The following is a 23,484-nucleotide window of genomic DNA, read 5'->3' on the forward strand; positions in this document are numbered from 1 at the left end:
ATTTCTTACAATATTTGACAAGTTGTAAATTTGATGTTGTATTCTTTCCAAATTCTTTAAACCACTCATCAATGCTCATTTATTTATTAGAAAGATATAATCCATTACCTCTTTTAGTTAATTTTACACCTGCTTGTGTGATAGAAGAAAGCACATCTCCAACTAACAACCTCACTTTATCAGGCAGACCTTCAAGTTTTTCAGCAAAATCTACAATTACACCACTTCCACTAATTTGTTTCTCCAACTCTTTGTTATGTCTTTCCAATTATTTTTGAGCCCGGAGTTGAGCCTTCCTTTCGATGGCAGTTTTCACCGCTGTTGAAATACCACCCGTCAATGCTCCAACCGCACTTAAACCAGCAAATAAAGGAATTAGAAATGGGAGAAATCCTCCACTCGTCTCTCTTATTGAATATTTTTTCAACATAGGTTTTATCATTTTAATTTTAAGTGAGCCAGTATCGTTCAAGATTTTAACCTGTTCTCTTGTGAGCAAAACATCAATTCTTACTGCTCCTTTTCTCTGAATTGTATCAACGTCAATCGTACAAGGCTTTTGATTTTGAACACAAGATGATAGTTTATGAAGATTGATCTGATTAACATATACCCCAGTTGGTACTTTGCCACTCATTTATTGAACAAAAAAATTATGTGAGACTAATCACAACACCATTATCTGTATTAATCTGCAATTGTTTCTTCCAAAAGCAAACAATATGCATCAACTTCTTCACTCTCTCCTCTTTCAATGTATAGGGAAGTATCCACTCGATTAGACTTTATAGTTTCCTTTTGAGCATTCAGGTCAAACGCATAGATTGTATAAAACTTTTAAATGCTGTCATATCCAAAATAGGTTCTTTATTTCCATTACTTTCACACACCTTTTGGTAAGACTTGTATGCTTCAGCAAAATCATTTTTTTCCCAATTCATTTCCAATCCATCTCATGGATAAAATGTTCCATCTGGAGAAACACGAAGTTGTTTCACCTTAGCATTATCACTCAATGCATTATTCTTATCAGTAGCAGTATCGCCATCTGGTTTTTAAAAAATGATCCACAGATATCGTGGCTTTCCTTCCAGAACACCCAAATTCCACGTGTAAGTGGTTTGGTTTAGTTTAACGTGTTGACATCTTCTTTTGAGGTATGATACACTGAGTGGTTTCTTTGAGTTAAGTCTTCTATTCAACACCTCTTCTGTTTTAAGATTAGGAGTATATTCACAAATATACCAACTCATTTCATCAATTACAAATTTATTCTGATCACCAAAAGCACTAGCAACACCAAAAAGTAATCTATTTTCATTATCATTCCTTTGTAGTTGAAATCTAATTTTAAGACCATACAGAACTTTATCATGATCCCAAAATCCAAATATACCTTTAAAAGGAACTGCCACAGTAAAACTATTAAATGCTTTTGTATCATCAGAAAACGTTCCTTTCCTTTGAGTATATCCAGGGTCTGTGGTTGTTCCCGTTGACATATCAAGAATAAAACCTTCGACAGCCCCCTTTCCCATTCTATCACTGAATGTATATAGGGTAAATTTCATCATTTCAGATACAGCAGAGACATAATCAACCGCTTCAACTTCTTGTGTTCCAATGTACAAACGAACACTATCAAACATTTTCCAGAAGAAATCATTTACGAGTGTAGCGTTTGTGTTATTCCCAGCATTAGTGAATGCAAATTTACACAAGAAACTTTCGGATAGATTCAAATAAGTTTGTTGATTATTTATTTCAAAACTTTTTGTCCCATTTGCATTCCAGTCTGTTCCAGTTATTGCATTTACCTTGAAGTAATCCTCTTTTTTCGTGGAGTTTGAGATGATAATAGTCTCATCCAAATCATAGACTATCAATTGCTTCCATACTTGTATTTATTTACGAAAAAAGATGTTAAAACTTTTGAAACCCTGACCCAAGTATTTTAATTATTTTCTGTCGTTCTTTGGGGACAAATGAGTTTTGCCTTTATGAATTTCTTTAATGTCTTGTAATTTATGAGATTCCTTTTGGGCATCTTTTATGCTCTTTACAGCACCTGCTACATTTCCCACAGCAGAAGCAGTTGAACCAATTAGATCTTTATGTTTAAGAATAGTTGAACCAATACCCATTAGAGTATCAATTATCCCATCTCCTCTAAATTGATGTCCGACACCCCTTTGTCTCTTAGGTTTATCGTATCCTCTACCAAGATACATACCTTCACCCTTGTAGTATGGGGAAAGGAACATCCCATCTCCTGTAATTATTTTATATTTTCCCAACTCGTGTTTCCTCACAATAACCATCGTATTTATTTATTGGAAAACTTCACGTAGGTGAATTCTGATGGATATAACTTCTCCATTAAAAGAAATCATACGATTATCTTGGTCGGTTATCCTAAAATTTACTCTGTGTATGTTTTTTCCTGACACCTGGAGATAAACCAGATTTTTGGGTTCCATATTGAATTTATAACCAATGGGGGTTGAGTATGCGCTGAATGAAAATATTGTATTTGTTCTTATTCCATCATTATAAGCACCATCAATCAAATCACAGTGAATGAATACCGAATTTATTCCTGAGGATATTTGAATGACATTATCACTGTAAAACGTCCCATTCGTTTCAATCTTTTTTGAGGAGAAACCTAATAACTCTCTTAATGAATTATAAATTGTGAAATCAACCTTGTAGTTATTTTTAAGTTTAATCGTTGATTTTGAAGTATGTTTTTGAATGTCTATAACAATATTTTTTGGTTCATCACCGTGTTCTTTCATCAGACGAGCAATTTCGGAAGATATTTGAGAAATCTCATATGCTCCGGGTGAGACTGTTATCGTTTTGTATCCACTTCCCGGATTATAACTAAACTTGTCATTTTTATCAGTTATATAAAATAAGGTATTATAAGTTTCCATGGACAATAAGGATGCCTCATATTCTTTTGTTGGGTCAAGTTGTAGTGGATAAGGGAATGAAGATGTGTGGTCGCTTGTTGTGAAATTAAAACTCAGGATTGTGCTTCTCATCTTATTTAATACGAGATAAAATGTCTTTATATTAGGATTTATTAATTATTTTCATGTTCATCAACTGGTATAAAATGGCTGATGCTTCATCAAAAGAATTATTTCCAGCCTTCTTACTACCTAACAACAATAACAATCTATGAACTAATTGCGATGGGTCATTTGGAAGAAAATTAATACCTGAACCAAGGATACTTAAAGCCTGAATAATGTGTTTCTCCTTCTCATTTTTCCTACTTTTACCAGAAATACTAACCCTATAATTAAGAGTGTTCAGCAGATCAATATATACTCTATCATCATTCTTTTTCATATCCAATGGTTTATCAATATACTTTGATTCATCCCTCACAGTTGAACCCTGTCTTCCATCTTTTGTGAGAAGAAACATTAATCTCGAGTTAGTTTATCAGGGGGTTGAGCAGAACCCAATACCTTTTCTTGAAGAAGATGAAATATTGCTGGTTGTTCTGTTGGAATGAGCCCTGCTTTGGTTTTTGACTCCGCTGAATATTCATTGTTTTGAAGAGCATTCACAATATAATCAGGGGGTTGATTAATCTCTTCCAGTTGTTGAAATAATCCTTCATCAACATATTCTAATTCTCCTAAATGCTCTAATTCTTCCTCCGTCATTTGATCAAAATCTTTTAACATTTGAAGTTTTTTAGGAGTCGATTCTACTGTGGGAACAGTGGAAACATCTTTAATTTTTTTCTTTGGAAGTTTTTAAAAGTGGTTTAAAAAATTTCTCTTGTTTTCTTTCAAATGCTTCTTCGCCCGTTAGTTTCTGTCTGCGTTTCTTCTTCAAGTCTTCCTGTTGTTTTACAACCTTTGAAACCAACTCTTGATGTTCCTTAAATCTTCTTGCTCTTTCTTTCGTATCCATTTATTTTTTGGAAAAATATCATTTAATATCTCATCTTCGTTCACAACAATATATTTATATTTTTCAGTCGTGTGCTTCATGTAATCCCCAACTTCCTTTTTACTACATAATGTAGAACAATTATCTCTCCAAAAATTGTTTATATCTATTGAATTTAACTTGAATAAAATAAAAGTATTAGCATTGTTTCTGATGGAATGACGAGGAAGTTGAAAGTATGATTGACTAAGATAAATACAATTACAAGAAGAATGTCTCCCACTTGTGTAGTAGCTGTCCATTACTGTTTGGTTTCTCTCATTAAGACAATCAAAGATAACGAGGTTCTATTTTGATTTATCCAAATCTTGGGGAGATGGTATATCATCCGTATTATCACCAAGAATACAAGTTATCGGTTTTGATTTATTTTTACATCTCTGTGTATCACAAAATAGTTGAATTATATCTTCAATGTTATAATCATTTAGGTTTTTTTGAAGTTTAAATAAACCGATTATATCTTCTTTTTGAAGACCAGCATAAAAACCTTGTGAGAGTATTTGATACTCTGGTTGAAAACTCGACTTTGTGAAAATTATTAAATTATCATAACCTAAAAAGTTGGGAGTCAGGGGCATCCTCAAAAGTAAGCAGGTTTTTCCACATCCGCTTGAACCAACTATGAGACATCTTAATGAATTTGGAAGATTTTTATGATTGTTAAATTTTATCTTATTTTCCCAAATGGGTAAAAAATCATTCATTTATATATTTGGAAAACAGGTTATTTAATTTATTGTTGACTTTTTTATAAACCCTATATTTTATCCTAATAAGTTCAGGTTTAATTTCAAGATAATCCATTATTTTATTTATGCAATATCTTGTGTTGATATTTCCCTGAAAATCACATCCATGAATAATTATATATAACAACAATCCTTTGAACATTTCTCGAATACATTCAGTTTCTTCCCTTGTAAGGAAAGGTGTGTCATCACCCTCATACTTTACATTCATTTCTCTAATCAATCTTGTAAAGTAATTCATTTTTGGTGTAAATCTAAAATAATTATTTTCCTTTTAAATTTTTTTTATTATCATTAATTAGAAGATATAATCACAGAATATACATTGTTTATAGGCTTTTGACTCTGTGTTTAATCCCACTCTCTCACACGCAGGACAATTCTCAAATTTTTCATATGGAGAATCAGGAAAGTCTAGCATATTTATAAAGTAAAACTTCACTTAAACTGAAATTTATCTCTACTTTCAGTTGCATATTGACTCATATTTAATAATATTACCATCGATATCTATATACTTTTTTTCATTACCAGATTCAACTACAACATTTTTTATATTAAAGGTAATTTTAAAATGATCCTTATCTACTATTGAACGAAATGTCATTTCACCTGATATATTAACATCCTTTATTTCATCAGGATTTACATCTTTAGGGTTGTTGAAAAAAATACAAATTTCTCCTTGCATATTACAGATGGTCTTATCTTTTCTTTCTAAAGCTTCATCCATAAGGTTTTTATTTTTTGATACTTTCGCTTGTTTCATTGCTTTTTCTAGTTTTGAATATATTACCAGAAGGAGAGGAGAAACTTTTGCTTGAGATACTTTAATTGATGTTCTTCCAGGTATACTAAAATCCCTTCCACTGAAGGAAATTGAAGACCTCATATTATTTTCCATAATTGTTTTTATCCAATAGTTGTTATATTTATCTTTGTTCAATTTTACATCTTTGACATATTTCTCAGTATCTTTTACAAATGAAGAGATTGATTAAAACTTGTCTTTTGTGTCTTGAAACATTGTATTCAAGTGAAAAAAGTTGGAGGATAAAATTGTTTTAAGCACAGATTCACCTGTAAAATAAACAAAATTTTTATCAAGAAAATTTTAGTTTAAGCAAAGTTTTATTATATAAATATGGTGAAAACAACGTACTGCGATGTTTGTAATCACGAATATAAACATTATAAAAAACACCTTCGAACCAACAAACACACATTTAATCTATTTTATCAAATATCTCCTCTTGAGTTGGAAAGAAAACATTGTGATATCTGCTTAAAGGATGTTTTGAAGAGAAGTTATAAGAATCACGTTCAATCACAAAAACACAAGAAAAATGAGTTTAAAGTAAAGGGAGACTATTATATTGAAAACACTGATAGGGCATTTAAAGGGAATGTAAAAATAAGGATTTTTCAATTTGGAGAACCCAGTCCATCATCAATAGCTGAATCATTTGAAATAGTGAAACCTGATGTTGAAAAAGTTATTAAAAAGCATGAAAAGAAATGAAAACATTAAAGTTTTATATGGGAGTGAAAATGATTATGAAAAGACAAGATGAAGAACAAAGTCCATATATGAGAACAGATCTTCATTCTATAACATCATTTCAAGATTTTTTGAATAGTGGGGTTTATGAAGAACTATCAATACAAGAGGAGGATGTTGATAATACAGTGGTAGGAAGTGGATTTAATATTGGAAAAAAAAACGTCTTTTTAGATATACACATTCTAAAATCAAACCTTCTTAAAAGCTTCTTCTTATATTGAATTACCAAAATAAATAAAACTAAAGAAGGCAGTTGTTAATATTAACAACAATGATAATAAATGTTTTCTCTGGTCTGTTCTTGCTCACTTACATCCTCCAAATTGTAATTCAGAAAGAGTAAAACAATATATGAAATATGAAAATACCTTGGACATTAAAGATTTTAAATTCCCAATGCCACTAACAGATATTCCTAAATTTGAGAAAAAGAATAATCTTTCTATTCATGTATATGGATTAACGGATACAAACAAAGTTCAAATATTAAAAATTTCAAACAACTATAAAAATGAAGAAACACACATTGATCTTTTATATTTTAGTGTTGGAAAGAATTCACATTATACATACATCAATAATTTACAAGATTAATCTCTTCTCAGGTCTTCAAAACAGCAAACAAAATATATCCTTGTAAGCAGTCTTAATTCATTTCATACAAAAGAACGATTAGAACAACATTCAAAATATTGTAGTAATCATAAATCAGCTGTAATTACAATGCCTAAACCTGGTGAAAAGATTTCTTTTGAAGATTATAATAAATCTATCATGCACCCATTTGTGATATACGCTGATTTTGAATGTATCCTTAAAAAGATAAATACTGCTTCTCCTAATCCAAAAGAATCATATACAAATAAATATCAAAAACATATTCCTTGTGGTTTCTGTTATTATATCAAATCATCTGTTGGAGAAAAGTATAACAAACTTGAACATTATAGTGGAAAAAAAGCTTCATAAGAGTTTGTAAAACGATTAGAAAAGGATTGTATAAGACTAACTAAATTAATGAAAGAAACAAATGAACGGATGAAATTAACCGAAGAAGAAAAATTACAATTTAGAAAGAATAATATCTGCCATAATTGTGAGGAGGAAATTGAGGAGTCGAAAGTTAGGGATCATTGTCATCTTACTGGTAAATATAGAGGTCCCGTTCATTCCTGTTGTAATCTTAATCATAAATTTCCTTCTTTTATTCCAGTCTTTCTTCACAACAGCGCCAACTATGATACACATCTATTTATAAATGAACTTTCAAAAACACCAGGGAATATTTCTGCCAAAACAAACACAAGTCAAAAGTATATTTCATTTACAAAAATGATATTCACAAAACCTTTAACTCGTATTAGGTTTCTAGATTCTTACAAGTTTATGGGAAAACCACCAGCCAACCTCGCATCAAATCTAAGCTCCACGGACTCTTTTCCAAATCTTAATTCATTCTTTCCAAAAGAGGAAATTCTAACGAAAGAGGAAATTCAGATTAAAGAGATAATTCAAAGTAAAGAGGAAATTCTAATTGATGAGGAAATTAATGAAGAAATTCTAACTAAAGATGAAATTCAGATTATAAAGAAAATTCAAACAATGAATGAAATTCTAACTAAAGAGGAAATTCTGATTAAAGATGAAATTCTGATTAAAGAGGGAATTCAAACAAGGAATAAAATTCAAAGTAAAGAGAAAATTCTTACAAGTAAGGGAATTTATCCTTATGATTATATGGATTCATTTATGAGATTTATAGAAACACGACTTCCTTCAAAAGAAAGTTTCTATAATAACCTTTATGAGGAAGAGCTCAGTGATAAGGAATATAAACACGCACCAGAAATTTGGGAAATATTTAAGATAAAGAACCTTGGAGAATATCATGATTTGTATCTAAAAACAGATATTTTATTGTTAGCTGATGTGTTTGAAGCTTTTAGATCACTCTGTCATAATAAAAATTGTTATGGATTGGGATCCTGCCCACTATTTCACAGCTCCTGGTTTAGCTTGGAGTGCAATGTTAAAAATGACAAAAAAAGATATAGATTTAATCAGTGATGTAGATATGCTTTTGATGATTGAGAAGTCTAAGAGATGTGGAATATCACAAGTATGTTCAAAAAGATATGCTAAAGCAAATAATAAATATCTTCCAAATTATGATAATGAAAAAGATAGTAATTATTTGATGTATTTTGATGCTAATAATTTGTATGGATGGGCAATGTCTCAATCTCTGCCTCATGGTAAATTAGAGTAGGTGGAAGAAAAGGATTATGAAAAGCTTTGATGAATATTGTTATTTCTTCTCAAGAGGAATTGAATGAGGAAGAAGAAGGTTATTATTTTGAAGTTGATTTGAGGTACCCGAGTGATCTTCATAATAAGCATAAAGACCTTCCTTTTGCATGTGAGAAAGAAACCCCAAAGAATGGTTAAGTGATTATCATAAAAGTTTTAATATTAAAGGCAAATCAACAGAAAAGTTATTAACAACATTCTATGATAAAGAGGAATATGTTTTGCATCAGAGAAGCTTGAAACAGTTTTTGAGAGAAGGAATGAGAGTAGCTAAAATTCAGAGTTTTAAAATTTAAACAAAGTCCTTGGATGAAAAAGTATATTAAATTCAATACAGATATGAGAACAAATACAAAAGTAAAATTTGAAGGGGAATTCTATAAATTGATGAATAATGCTGTCTTTGGAAAGACAATGGAGAATGTTAGAAACAGGCAAAACATTAGATTTGCAACATCTTGGAAAGAAGCTTCGAGATTTTTTTTTTTTTTGTATACCTTGGTCGAGGCTCGTATGAGAGCTAACACACAACTCACAGCAAGGAGGCATGAGACAAGAGGGGCGGGAGTGGAAGGGATAAAACAGTGGGGAACAGACACATTAGGTGAACTGTGGAAGGGAGAGAGATGGGGATGGGACGGGGAACATGGCGAAGAGAAGATGGACATTACAGGGACTTTCAGGAAGGAAAGCAGGGGAATTGAAGGAAGTGGGCTTGGGTGGATTATCAGGGGTAGAAAAGATCGAGGATTTGGATGGGGGGAGATAAGAGGTGGTGGTGAACAGCTGTTTTGAAAGCCTGGAGGGAATAATGGGAAAGAATAGAGTGAGGAAGTTTATTCCAAAGGCGGGAAAAAAGAGGAATGAAAGAGTGAAGATGAGCAGTGATTCGTGATTTTGGTAGTTTTACCAGAAGGGGGTTGTTGGCGGACCTTGAGCGCCCTGTGGAAATGTGGTGGGGACAAATCGCAGAGAGAGCAGGGGGGGCAAGACTGGAGAGGAGTCGGTAGAAGACAGAAAGACCACCGACCAACCTGCGGTGATTGAGTGAGAGGCCCAAAGACTCAGCTTCATTGCGGGAGATGCCGATGATCTTAAATGCCCTGGTTTCGACAGCGTGAAGCCGAGAAAGGTGGGAGGCAGGAGCACCAGCCCAGAGGGGAGAGCAGTACTCCATCAGGCTATGGACAAAAGCTTTGTAAGTGGTCAGGAGCTCAAGAGGGCCGAGGAAGGACTTTGCACGACGGAGGATTCCCAGTCGGCGACTGGCTTTTGAGGCGAGGTTGGAAATGTGACTTTCCCAGGAAAGGTCATGGCAGATAGTGAGACCCAGAAGCTTGAAAGAAAAGACTTCTTCCAGAGGATTGTTGAGAAAGTGGATGGGGGGGGTTTTCTAAATGGTCCTTTCGAAGAGACATCGTGAGAGTGTGAGATTTGTCTGGATTGAAAGACATGTTCCACGTGTTGGACCAGTTTGTGATTTTATCCAGATCCAGATCCAGATCCAGATTGATAAATAAACCAAGTTTTAAGAGAGAAGAAGTTTTTTCAGAGAACTTTTCTGCTATTCATATTGAAAAGGAAAGTATTGTAATGGATAAACCAATTTATATTGGAACAGCAGTTCTTGATTTATCAAAGATATTGATGTATAATTATTTGTATAATGACTTAAAGAAAGAGTATGGTGAAAATGTTTCATTGTTGTATATGGGCACTGATCGTTTTATCCAAGATATAAAAACTGATGATGTTTATAAAGATATGAAGAAAAATATTGGAGTATATGATACAAGTAATTTTAGTAAGAAGAGAGAGTTATTTTCAATAAAGAATGAAAAGGTTATTAGTAAGTTTAAGGATGAGTTGGGTGGAAAAGTAATGAGTGAGCTTGTTGGATTGAGAGCAAAGGCATATGCATATAAGTATGGTGATCAGATTGATAAGCGGTTAAAAGGAATAAAGAAATATGTAATAAAGAAATCAATAACTTTTAGAAATTATAATTGTTTGATGAATAAGAAAGAAGAATATAGGAAAATGAATACAATAAGAAGTTATAAACATAAGATATATAGTGAAGAAGTAAATAAAAAGGCATTAGGAGCCTTTGATGATAAGAGATTTATTTTCGATAATGGAATAAATTGTATTCCATATGGATATTGTATGATAGAGTGTATATAATAGATTGTGTTTTAACGATGGGAAGATGGGTTAGGGTTTTTAAGGGCTACGCGGTGTTTTTTCACAATATATAAATGGTCAAACCAAATATTAATCAAACTAAAGAGTGGAGCAAATCTCAGTCTTGGTATATAAATGGAAAACAAAATGAATGTGAAAAATATCAAATGTCTTATTGAAAAAAATAACTAAAACAAAGGTAAATAAAACAAATAAGCGAATCAATTTAAAAACTAGTAAGTTAGAGGATGTAAAGAAAAAAAATTAATATCCTTGAATGGACTGAAAACTTTGATGGTTGTCAATTGAACAATGAAAAAACAATTTACTATAATCTCAAACTGGTATGTGGCTCAGGAGGTGGTCAAACAAGAGCATTAGGAGAAGTTTATCATTTCATACTGGCACAAAAGGGGTATCTTAAAAAATATAAAGATTCAAATATTTTATTTTTAAATATTTTCGATGGGGATTATTGTGCAAAGAAAATTAAACGATTGAAGGAATTTGAGAATGAACAAATCATTATTGGTTCATTGAGTGAGCTAAACAATATGCATTGGTTATTTGAACAAGGACAAATGTGTCCACGAGCAGCGTCCTCAAGGTTTTGTCGGCCAAAAAAAAAAAAATAATAATTTTTTTTTAAATAATTTTTAAAAACAACAACTTCCGATATTTCGTCATGTGCCTTCATTAAGCCAATAGCAAAACGCGTCATAATGTATTTACGTATTTACAATATATCGTGTATTTACGAAATAAATAATGTATTTACGAAATTACAATACGATAAATGGAATAATCTTTAAATAGTAACGTGAACTTTTCGAAACTTTAAAGCATATGTCCGAATATATTTAAAAGTTCATGATAGACGCTCTCAAAAGGCACCGTCTATGTGAGGATGTGTGTACATGTACTCAGTATTTAAGGAGATCCGGATCTTGTATATACAAAAGCCAAGTACTAGAGATTAGGGTTTGTCTTCACAAGAAGAAGAACAAGATGAACAAGAGCAAGAACAACGCCGAGCTCTCTCTGAGCAGCGTTCGCTATGCGAGACGCTGCTAAAAAGAGTGTCCCTCGGCTTACATGTTTCAGATATTTCTTTAGAATCACCTTGAACAAATCTTTATCTTATTGCATTGGTTATTTTAAAAGAGTGCCCCTCAGTTAAAAGGGGAGACAAATAAATATACTTTGGGATAAAAAGGAGGTTTATTTTTAGGGAAAAAAAAATATGAATCGCTGAAAATCCCCCATTCATTTACATGGGGAAAAGTGAGCCAGAATCAGTATATTCACCCTACTGACATAATAATGGTTTGAAAGAACAGCTTTCCAAACAAAAGAGGAGCATGCCAGGGATGTGTTATGTCCCCAAAACTGCTCCATTTGTGTCTTGAAGCTATCTTCAGAGACATAGCTCTACAAGGCTGCAGCATTGGTGGGTTGAACATGAACAACTTGAGATACACAGATGAGTGTACATTGATTGCAGAGTCAGAAGAGGCACCACCAGAAATTGTCAATAAAGTGATAGTAAGGAGTGAGAAAATGGATTAACAATGAATGCGCAGAAGCCGAAAACAATGGTGATAAACAGAGATGTAACCCCGGAAGTGGAAATTGAAGGAGGTGGACAAGTCCTGGAATAAGTGAAAAGGTTCACATAACTGGGACAGATTTTCACAGATGGTGGGAGATGTGATAGTGAGATCTGAAATGTTAAAATGAACGTCATGCCAACGTCAAGGAAGCTGAACCTGAATCTTAGGAAAAGAATGGCGAGGGGCTCGATTTTGTCATTTTTGTTATATGTGGCAGAGACATGGACAACAGAGACAATTGATAAGCTGAATGCATTTTATACGTGGACATGGAGGAGGATGTACCGCATATCCTACACAGACAGGAAGACCAACGAGGAAGTGATGGAAATGGTTGGAGAAAAGAAAATTAGTGCAGAACATCAAAGAGAGAACAATACAATACTTCAGTCACATCATTAGAGCATATGGTGGACAGAGACAGTTATCGGAGGAGATATCGATGGAAAATGTAGGAGAGGGAGGCAGTGGAGAAGACGGATGGCGGATGTAATGGACTGGAGGCAGTTGACCTATGCAGAGTGTGCAAGGGAAGCACAAAAACCTATGTGGAGTGTGCAAGAGAAGAAGCACGAAAGAGAGAGGTGGAGATCAATGGCAGGCAACCTTATGGGAAGATGATGACACCAATGAAGCAGCAAAGTTTTAAAAGGGGAAATTTATTTAAAATGTCTTATTAAAACAAGTGTTTGATTTCAGGCAACAAAATGTACAATTATTAATTTACATGGAGAGATCACTTTGGAGGAAGGAGCGAGATGATGCGATAAAGCTGAAATGGGCACAACACAAGACAGCACAGCACAGCACAGGACAGGACAACACAAGAATACAGCACAAGAGTAAAACAGCACAGCACAGCACCACAACACAAGAATACAACACAAGAGTAAAACAGCACAGCACAGCACCACAACACAAGAATACAACACAGCACAAAAATACAGCACAACACAAGAATACAACACAGCACAGCACAACACAGGACAAGAATACAGCACAGCATAAGAATACAGCACAACACAGCACAATACAGCACAGCACACTAATACAGCGCAACACAAGAATACAGCGCAACACAGCACAGCACAGCACAACACAGGACAAGAATACAGCACAGCATAAGAATACAGCACAACACAGCACAATACAGCACAGCACAATACAGCACAGCACACTAATTCAGCGCAACACAAGAATACAGCGCAACACAGCACAGCACAGCACAACACAAGAAAACAGCGCAACACAAGAATACAGCACAGCACACTAATACAGCGCAACACAGCACAGCACAACACAAGAAAACAGCGCAACACGAGAATACAGCACAGCACAGCACAACACAAGAATACAGCACAGCACAACACAAGAATACAGCACAGCAAAGCACAAGAATACAGCACAGCAAAGCACAAGAATACAGCACACAGCACAGCACAAGAACAAACCGCACCACAAGAACACACCACATCACAAGAACACACCACATCACAAGAACACAGCACACAGCACAGCACAAGAACAAACCGCACCACAAGAACACACCACATCACAAGAATACAGCACACAGCACAGCACAAGAACAAACCGCACCACAAGAACACACCACATCACAAGAACACAGCACCCCACACTCACCTTGTCCACATCGTGTCTTCGCTCGAACTCCTCGAAAGACAGCTGTCCTTTCAAATATCTCAAGAGATCTGCGTCTATGGACGCCATCCCGATTTCACTCACTCAGAACCCCCTGATTTCACTCAGAACCGTTATTATTATTATTATATAACTCACACATTCCAATTGTTCGACGTTAATCAATATTCGCCTGGATTTTTTTCCCATTTCCTGTTGTTGTTGTTGTTTTCTACTCACGGTTGAACAACTCAAAGTTGAATCATTGAATTCTGGATCTATTTCGCTTTTTGTAAATGTCCCTGTGTTTCGTGTGTCACACATACAAATATATGTAAATTGTTATTTATTTTTACTTTCCCTTGTGCAGAGAGTGGAAACGGAAACTCGACTCTCACGTACCCTTTTCCCATTATGTAAACACATTAGTCGTCCGAAATGTACCCAGACGTTTAAAACCGAGAGAGAAATGAAATTTATTGAAGAAAAAACAAAAAAGTTCGTGTCACGATCGCGCACTTCCTTCTACACAGGTCGAGTTCACATTTAAACCCATCGGAGTGTGTTTCGAGATTAACAGTTCACAGTAAGTCTTTTAACTTCGATCGAACTCGACTTTGTGGAACTTATATGAGGGAAGGGGCCTTGCGACATTCGAGCACCACCTTATTTTAAGTTCGCTTCGTGATCTTTTCAGCATCTTCCATGAGGTCGTGGAATGGCGGTGTGGAATGGCGGTGTAGCAGGCGGTGTAAAAGTATATTCTCACCTTAACTGGCCTCTCATTCTTTCGATGGCTTATAATTAATTTTTATACTTAAAAAAAAAAAAACTTACGTGTCCAGTTGGTCTAAATCATCGCGATATATTTTTTGTAAATCAAGACAGCTGCTGGGGGATGAGAAAGGGACATTAATTATGGAAAGGTGGTGACATCTTCCAGATTTCGCCTGCATTGTTTTGGAGGAAGAAGAAGAAGAAGAAGAAGAATAAGAAGAATAAGAATAAGAATAAGAATAAGAATAAGAATAAGAATAAGAATAAGAATAAGAAGAAGAAGAAGAAATGATGCGGGTGCAGAACGTTCTGGATTGATAACTTACTACCTGATTTCTTCCCGTTTACATTCACAACCTGAACGTGTGTGGTCATCTTTTTTAAAAGGTGTGTGTTTGACTGAGAGTGTGAGTGTGACTGTTTGTGAGTGTGACTGTGTGTGTGTGTTTTTTGGTTGTGTACTTCACAAGCTTTAAAAAAATTAATAAATACAAAGTCAATGCTCATGGAAGAATGACAGCATTAAACGGATCAGGACACAACAGAACAAAAGGAACAAGTCTGAAGACGATGATGGTCCACGAGCAGTATTTGACTATGTAGATTGTTTCAGAAGTCAAGGATAAGACAATGTGATAATGTTTGACCAAGTTATAAAAATGATCAACATGATGTGGTACAAGTGACAGGTTATGAGCTGCAAAATGTCGAAAACCCGGTTTCGTTCAACAACTTTCAAAATTTGACCTTTGCATAACCTTTAAAGGTCACAAAACAATGTTGTGGACATTAAAATAAGGAAACAGGATACGTGCTATAGCTTATTGCAGTTAGTTCGTCAAAGAAGGTCGAAAACCCGGTTCGATTCCCACAACTTTGAAAATTTGACCTTTATGACCTTTAAAGGTCAAGGATTATGACCTTTGGTGCAAAACTTCCTCTGCAACATTCCAGGAACAATATAACGGCATATAGGCTATATGGCATCTCAAAAAGCCTGGTGTTGGCGCAGTGGTTAGGGCAGCGGCTTGGGATCCAAAAGGTCCTGAGTTCAAGCCCCGTTGGGCCACTGAATTAATACACCAGGGGGTTGACTCAGCCTGTCATCCTTCCGAGGTCGGCGAAATGAGTACCAATATAATGGGCCGGTGTATACCCCGGTTAAAATAGGTGTACCATATCCCTGTGTCGTAAGAGGCGACCAGGGTTGCGTCAGGAAGGGCATCCGGCGTAAAACATGTGCCAAATCACTGCGGATGATCCGCTGTGGCGACCCCAAACGGGAGCAGCCGAAAGAAGAAGAAGAAGAAGGCTATATGGCATCTCGCACTCCTCGGATTATCCATACTTTGTTGAAATCAGCGTAAAAACAAACTTGAAGGGGGCGCCACGGGCAAGGTGTTCGAGATAGAGCAAAATGGTTTGAAGACTTTAGGTGGGGAATGACCTCAAGATTATGCATAAAAAATATTGTCATCCAAGCTCTCAAAGTTTGGGCGGTCGTATGATTTTTATGTCAAAATTCTAAATTTTCTAAGTTCGTGACCTTGTGACCTTGACCTTGGGACGAAAATGAAAAATCGAGCTCCGTGGGGCTATGCAGGTGCCATTGGGCTAACAAAATACCGAAACCACTGCCAGATTCGACAAACCCCTCGGAGAAGATGGATTTTTATGTCAAAATTCGCAATTTTCTAAGGTCGTGACCTTGTGACCTTGACCTTGGGACAAAAATGAAAAAAAAAATCGAGCTCCGTGGGGCTATGCAGGTGCCATTGGGCTAACCAAATACTGAAAACCCCTGCCAGATTCGACAAACCCCCTAGGAGAAGATGCAAATTTAAATCGGCTACCCCCTAAAAACACAATTCGCAATTTTCTAAGTTTGTGACCTTGTGGCCTTGACCTTGGGACGAAAATGAAAAATCGAGATCTGTGGGGCTATGCAGGTGCCATTGGGCTAACAAAATACCAAAACCACTGCCAGATTCGACAAACCCCTCAGAGAAGAAAAATTTTCATGTCAAAATTCGCAATTTTCTAAGTTCGTGACCTTGTGACCTTGACCTTGGGACGAAAATGAAAAATCGAGCTCCGTGGGGCTATGCAGGTGCCATTGGGCTAACCAAATACCGAAACCCCTGTCAGATTCGATGAACCCCCAAGGAGAAGATGCAAATTGAAATCGGCTACCCCATAAAAACACGTTTTTTGGGCGTGGCTCCGCCCATAATGGGCGCATCACGCCCATTTTCAGGAAAACACAACTAGATCATGATATAAACCTCCCACCAAAATTTTGTCAGGATCGGATCAAAACCCAGGGAGCTATGCTCGGGACAGACAGACAGACAGACAGAGAGACACACAACAATAACGAATATAGTGGTCACTTATTTTTTTCGTGAACCAACAGTAGAGTGAGGGAGGGAACACCAACGGCAGGGTTGAATTACAAAATGGAGTGTTGGACAAACAATGGGTTTTGGGAGGAATGATGGGTGGGGTAGGGCTTGGGGTGTACAAGATGGAAACAGAAGCAAACTCTCAGGAAGGAAAGACTGTAAATTTTAAAGGGGACAGGGTGTGGTTAATGAAGTGGTGGAGAGTGTATCCAAGGATGAAAGAGTGGTGATTGGAGCAGATTTCAATGGACATGTTGGGGAAGGGAATAAAGAGGATGAGGAGGTGATGGGGAGGTACGGTCTCAACAAGAGAAATGTGGAAGGGCAAATGGTGGTAGAGTTTGCAAAAAGAATGGAAATGGCAGTGGTAAACACGTATTTCAAGAAGAAGGAGGAACACAGGGTGACATACAAGAGTGGAGGAAAGTGCACACAAGTGGATTACATCTTAAGTAGGAGATGCAACCTGAAAGAGATTAGTGACTGTAAGGTTGTGGCAGGGGAGAGTGTAGCTCGACAGCATCGATTGGTGGTCTGTAGGATGACTTTAGAGGTGAGGTTGAGGAAGAGAGTGAGGGCTGAACCAAGGACCAGATGGTGGAAGCTGAAGGAGGAAGACTGTTGCGTGAAATTTAGGGAGGAGGTGAGACAGGCGTTGGATGGTGGTAAAGATGGGTGGGACGATTGGGCAACGACAGCAGAAGTTGTGAGGGAGATAGCTAGGAAGGTACTTGGTGTGACATCTGGAAAGAGGAAGGAAGATAAGGAGACTTGGTGGTGGAACGAGGAAGTACAGGAAAGTATAAGGAAGAAGGGGTTGGCGAAAAAGAAGTGGGATAGTCAGAGAGATGAAGAAAGTCGGCAGGAGTACAAGGAGTGGCGTCGAAAAGCAAAAAGAGAGGTGGCTAAGGCCAAGGAAAAGGCATATGACGAGCTGTATGAGAAGTTGGATACAAAAGAAGGGGAAAAGGATTTATACCGATTGGCAAGACAGAGGGACCGAGCTGGGAAGGATGTGCTGCAGGTTAGGGTGATAAAGGACGCAAATGGGAATGTGCTGACGAGCGAGGAGAGTGTGTTGAGAAGGTGGATGGAGTACTTTGAGGAGCTGATGAATGAAGAAAATGAGAGAGAGAGAGAGAGAGAGAGAGAGAGAGAGAGAGAGAGAGAGAGAGAGAGAGAGAGAGAGAGAGAGAGAGAGAGAGAGAGAGAGAGAGAGAGAGAGAGAGAGAGAGAGAGAGAGAGAGAGAGAGAGAGAGAGAGAGAGAGAGAGAGAGAGAGAGAGAGAGAGAGAGAGAGAGAGAGAGAGAGAGAGAGAGAGAGAGAGAGAGAGAGAGAGAGAGAGAGAGAGAGAGAGAGAGAGAGAGAGAGAGAGAGAGAGAGAGAGAGAGAGAGAGAGAGAGAGAGAGAGAGAGAGAGAGAGAGAGAGAGAGAGAGAGAGAGAGAGAGAGAGAGAGAGAGAGAGAGAGAGAGAGAGAGAGAGAGAGAGAGAGAGAGAGAGAGAGAGAGAGAGAGAGAGAGAGAGAGAGAGAGAGAGAGAGAGAGAGAGAGAGAGAGAGAGAGAGAGAAGGTTGGAAGAGGTGGAGATAGTGAATCTGGAAGTGGGGTGGATCAGTAAGGATGAAGTGAGGACTGCTATGAAGAAGATGAAAAGTGGAAAGGCGGTTGGCCCAGATGGTATACCAGTGGAGGCATGGAAGTGCTTAGGAGAGATGGCAGTGGGGTTGTTAACCAGATTGTTTAATAAAGTCTTGGAAAGTGAGAGGATGCCGGAGGAGTGGAGATTAAGTGTACTGGTTCCGATTTTCAAGAACAAGGGTGATGTGCAGAGCTGTGGAAATTACAGAGGGATAAAGTTATTAAGCCACACCATGAAGTTGTGGGAAAGAGTAGTGGAAGCTCGGTTGAGAGGAGAGGTGATGATCTGTGAGCAGCAATATGGGTTTATGCCAGGAAAGAGCACCACTGATGCGATGTTTGCTTTGAGAATGTTGATGGAGAAGTATAGGGAAGGCCAGAAAGAGTTACATTGTGTGTTTGTGGATTTAGAGAAAGCTTATGATAGGGTGCCAAGAGAGGAGTTGTGGTATTGTATGAGGAAGTCGGGAGTGTTGGAGAAGTATGTGAGGATCGTGCAGGATATGTATGAGGACAGTGTGACAGCGGTGAGGTGTGCGGTAGGAATGACGGACCGGTTTAAGGTTAAAGTGGGATTGCACCAAGGATCGACTCTGAGCCCTTTCCTGTTTGCAATGGTGATGGACAGGTTGACGGACGAGATCAGACTGCAGTCTCCATGGACCATGATGTTCGCGGATGACATCATGATCTGTAGGGAGAGTAGGGAGCAGGCTGAATCGAGCCTTGAGAGGTGGAGGTACACACTGGAGAGAAGGGGAATGTTAGTCAGTAGGAGTAAGACGGAGTACATGTGCGTAAATGAGAGGGAGGGTGGTGGTATGGTGCAGTTGCAAGGAGTTGAGGTGGGGAAGGTGGATTGGTTTAAATACTTGGGATCAACTGTCCAAAGTAACGGAGAGTGTGGGAGAGAAGTGAAAAAGAGAGCGCAGGCAGGATGGAGTGGGTGGAGAAGAGTTGCAGGAGTGATTTGTGACAGAAGGGTAGCTGCAAGAGTGAAGGGGAAAGTATACAAGACGGTAGTGAGACCAGCTATGTTGTATGGTTTGGAGGCGGTGGCGCTAACAAAAAGACAGGAAGCAGAGCTGGAGGTGGCAGAGTTAAAGATGCTGCGATTCTCGTTGGGAGTGACGAGGATGGACAGGATAAGAAATGAGTGTATTCGAGGGACAGCGCAGGTAGGACGGTTTGGAGACAAAGTGAGAGAGGCGAGATTGAGATGGTTTGGACATGTGCACAGGAGGGAAACAGAGTATATCGGGAGAAGGATGTTGAAGATGGAGCCGCCAGGCAGGAGGAGAAGAGGAAGGCCAAAGAAGAGGTTCATGGATGCGGTGAGGGCGGACATGCGGGTGGTTGGAGTGTCAATGGAAGATGTGGAGGATAGAGCGAAATGGAGACAGTTGGTCCGCTGTGGCGACCCCTAACGGGAGCAAGCCGAAAGAGGAAGAAGAAGAAGGGTGTGGTTAATGAGGGTAGAAACTATCATGGTTTTGGATGGGGCTGATCTGAGATGGTGCTGAACAGCTTGTTTTGAAGACTTGGAGGAAAGAATTAGATTGAAGAGAAGATGAAAGTTGGTTCCATGGATAGGTTAAACCAAACAAACAACAGGAACGAAAGAGTGGAGGTGAGCAATGGTTCTGGATTCTGGGAGTTATATCGCAATGATATTTCAGGCATTGGTTTCCTTGCTGTCAAGCTGAGCCAGGATTAAAGCAGGAGTGCCACCCCACAGTGAGGAGCAGTACTCCAAGTTGTGGCTGAAGGCCTTATAGGTGGATATATTGCATATCTCTGAGTTTCAATGAGGATGTAAACAAAAAAAATGAAGTAAAACATGTGAAAAAGGATCTTTTATATAACACAATTGTTGTCGTGGTTGTTTTGTGCTCCTTCCGTGTACTTTTATATATTGTTGCAGGGACGACTATTGGGACTTACCAGAGTAAGAAAGTAGTTATTTCATTGATAAACATGTAGCATAAGTGTTGGTTTGTATGTGAAATTATCGGTCACTTGTCGAAAGTGCTCCTGCCACTATGTGTCGAAGTTCCTACCATTCCCGCACCTCATTTCTCCAAATCGTACCCCCTTTGAAATCTGTCTATATGTGCTTTTAACGTTCTCGCTGTCTTGAGCACAGACCAGTGCAGACGAGAGGCCCAAGCGACATGGTGAAAGTCTCCCCACCCACCAACCAGAACGGCTCAAAGCCACGCCTGCTCGCTGATGGCATTAAAGGCAGAGTAGTGTGGCTTCGGGTTAGGATGTGACTTTGGGAGAGGAGTGAGTTGAGATCCTTCTTATTCTCGTGAGATTGCTTCAGCTTTGGGCGTCGAGTGAGTTGACTATGTTCAAACAAATTAGTGTTGCGGTGAGTAATTTTAAACTCAAAAGCATCAGCGCTGTATGGTCAAAACCGGATCGGAGGGTACAAATGTGGTTGTCCGTCAAGAGTCGTCGCCCGGCCCCCATCCTTTTCAAACTGATGAACGCATCACAGGCGGTTGGCTCATTGTAGTTACCGTTACGTCAAAACCCGAAGTAAATATCTTTTTGGCTTTCGCAGCAGACAACGTATAGTCTGAAGGATTACCTGTCGCGAAATCGGTGACCGTCCGGGTGGGAGATTTGCCCGTGTCCACTGGACCATTCCATTGGTGTTAGCGAATAGAATTTGGACCCTGGTTTGGATCACACAACAGTTACCCTGGATTTAACCCTGGGATCTGGACCCTAGTTTGGCTCCTGTCACTGCCGCTGTCAGTGTAAATGATGTAAAACGAAGGAAAATGTGCGAAAAAGGATATTTTATCACCCGTACTTATTCCACCACCGAAGTGGACAAAGGTTATGTTTTCACCTCAGTCCGTCTGTCTGTGAGCAGGATATCTCAAAAAATTATGCATGTATTCGGATGAAACTTGGTGGACAGTTTGGGTGTATGACGAAGAAGAATTGTTTAGATTTTGGTGAAGACCTGAATCTGGATCCGGATATGAGAATTTTTAAAATATCAAATTGATTCTTCACTGTTGAGAAATCAGGCCAAAAACGATTCAGTATATAGCAAAAAGTTGTGGATGGATTAATACTGTGGATGGATTAATGTGGATGAGTTTATTTGATGACAAGAACAAGCTGATTAAATTGTGGTTCAGGTCAGCAGATCTTCCCTATCAGTGGGATCCATAACATAAACTGTTCAGCCTGGCAGAGTTATGCGCTCATCTGAGTGCTGTTCGAGTTGTAGTCGTGGACGTGGTTGTTGTTTGTTGCCCCTTCTGTGTACTTATTATATATATATATATATATATATATATATATATATATATATATATATATATATATATATATATATATATATATATATATATATATATATATATATATATATTTACACACATATGTTTTACCTATAATGTATAAGTGTTGTGTGCTCCTCACGTGTCCCAAAGGGTTCCTGAGCACTGTCTTAGAATAATAAATGCGATGGTTGGTACTGTTACGTGAAGCTCCCATTCCCATGTCATCTTCCTCAATCTTGGAAAGAGAGACTTTTAAAAGGGGTATAGTGGAGCAAATAAGTGTGGTTTTTTGGCAGAATCGTTCAAATGGTGATACAAGCATGAAATTTGGTACGAACGTTCCTTCAGGGTCACTCTGCAAGAAAAAAGTGCTAGCCACGTGGATTTTCAACATAGCAGCCATTTTTCCAAGATGGCCACCAGGGTATGAAAAAAAACTTTAAACCATAAAAATCGCCAGAGATGTCGGATTTATTTCATCTTGATGTTGATTAATAGGTTTTTGTTCTTTCTAGAGCTGATTCTTGAGTGTATTGATCGATTTCATGAACCAGTAAATCAATTTTAGGACTTACGTAACAATAAAGAAGTCAAATGACAACTATTGTGCAGGCTTCGAATACAAGTAAATTGGTTCTCATCGCGTTATAGACGGGGACGGTTAGAATTGTTGGAGATCTTGAACAGAGCTTGTATTTTAATTGCTCAAAATAGTTGTTGCCCTCCAAAGGACTGCTAATGCTGGGGTGGCAAAGAGGATGAGCTCTCTTTGCCTACGAAATGCCCCAAATGGCAAGCGAAACAAAGCCTCTGGCAGTCAAGCTCCAACTCTAGCCTTCTCGTGGTGGGGGTGTTTCCACAAATAGTGGTGGTGCGAAAGGCGAATCTCTGGCACCTGAAAACCAGACAGCTCTGGGCAGATGAAGCTCATTAGGAGATGGAAAACTCCGAAATAAAAACACTTGCGATCGAAATGCAGCCACAAGGATCTATAGGACCCTGACACATTGTAACCATCAATGGTGGTGGACACCAGCCAATATCGACTAAACACAAAAAAGAGAGTATGTCATGCACTACCAGGGCACACTGGTGGCATACACTGCTGTGCAACTCAGCATGGGGTTCAATGTCGGCTAAACCGTGGCTTTAGTATCCCAAATGCTATCTAATGAACCCCTCAGATGTTAGATAGCCGCACCTGAACCGACAGGATGTGCCAGCGCGGGAGAGCCGAGCCAAGGATAACGGGGGTTTTACATGTAGTTATCCAGATGGTGGACAGATCGCATGGGATTTAAATGGCAT

The 23,484-nt window shown here is 38.0% G+C and overlaps 2 protein-coding genes across 11 annotated transcripts in view; one reads left to right on the plus strand and one right to left on the minus strand.

Moving 5' to 3' along the window:
• The window catches only part of GTF3C3 (general transcription factor IIIC subunit 3), a 185,661-nt gene that overhangs the window by 78,427 nt on the left and 83,750 nt on the right, over positions 1–23,484 (minus strand). The window contains exon 1 of one of the 5 annotated variants that reach the window (XM_085873609.1): positions 14,049–14,289. The exons of 3 other annotated variants lie outside the window; for them this stretch is intronic. In XM_085873609.1, the coding sequence (XP_085729735.1) occupies positions 14,049–14,135 (87 nt within the window). In that variant the 5' untranslated portion in view covers positions 14,136–14,289. Of the gene's footprint in view, positions 1–890; positions 976–14,048; positions 14,290–23,484 lie in introns of those variants that run through there. One more of the 5 variants, XM_085873610.1, reaches the window with a different exon arrangement.
• Positions 14,424–23,484, plus strand: part of COASY (Coenzyme A synthase) — an 80,804-nt gene continuing 71,743 nt past the window's right edge. For 2 of the 6 annotated variants that reach the window (XM_085873617.1, XM_085873619.1), the window contains exon 1: positions 14,445–14,631. The gene's annotated coding sequence lies outside the window, so the exon portion shown is untranslated. Of the gene's footprint in view, positions 14,632–15,087; positions 15,210–23,484 lie in introns of those variants that run through there. The other 4 variants (XM_085873620.1, XM_085873614.1, XM_085873616.1 and 1 more) reach the window with 4 other exon arrangements.

This window comes from Eptatretus burgeri, chromosome 3, assembly GCF_056783735.1.
Source record: "Eptatretus burgeri isolate ZD-2024b chromosome 3, Ebu_testis_v1, whole genome shotgun sequence".
Classification (NCBI taxonomy): Eukaryota; Metazoa; Chordata; class Myxini; order Myxiniformes; family Myxinidae; genus Eptatretus; species Eptatretus burgeri.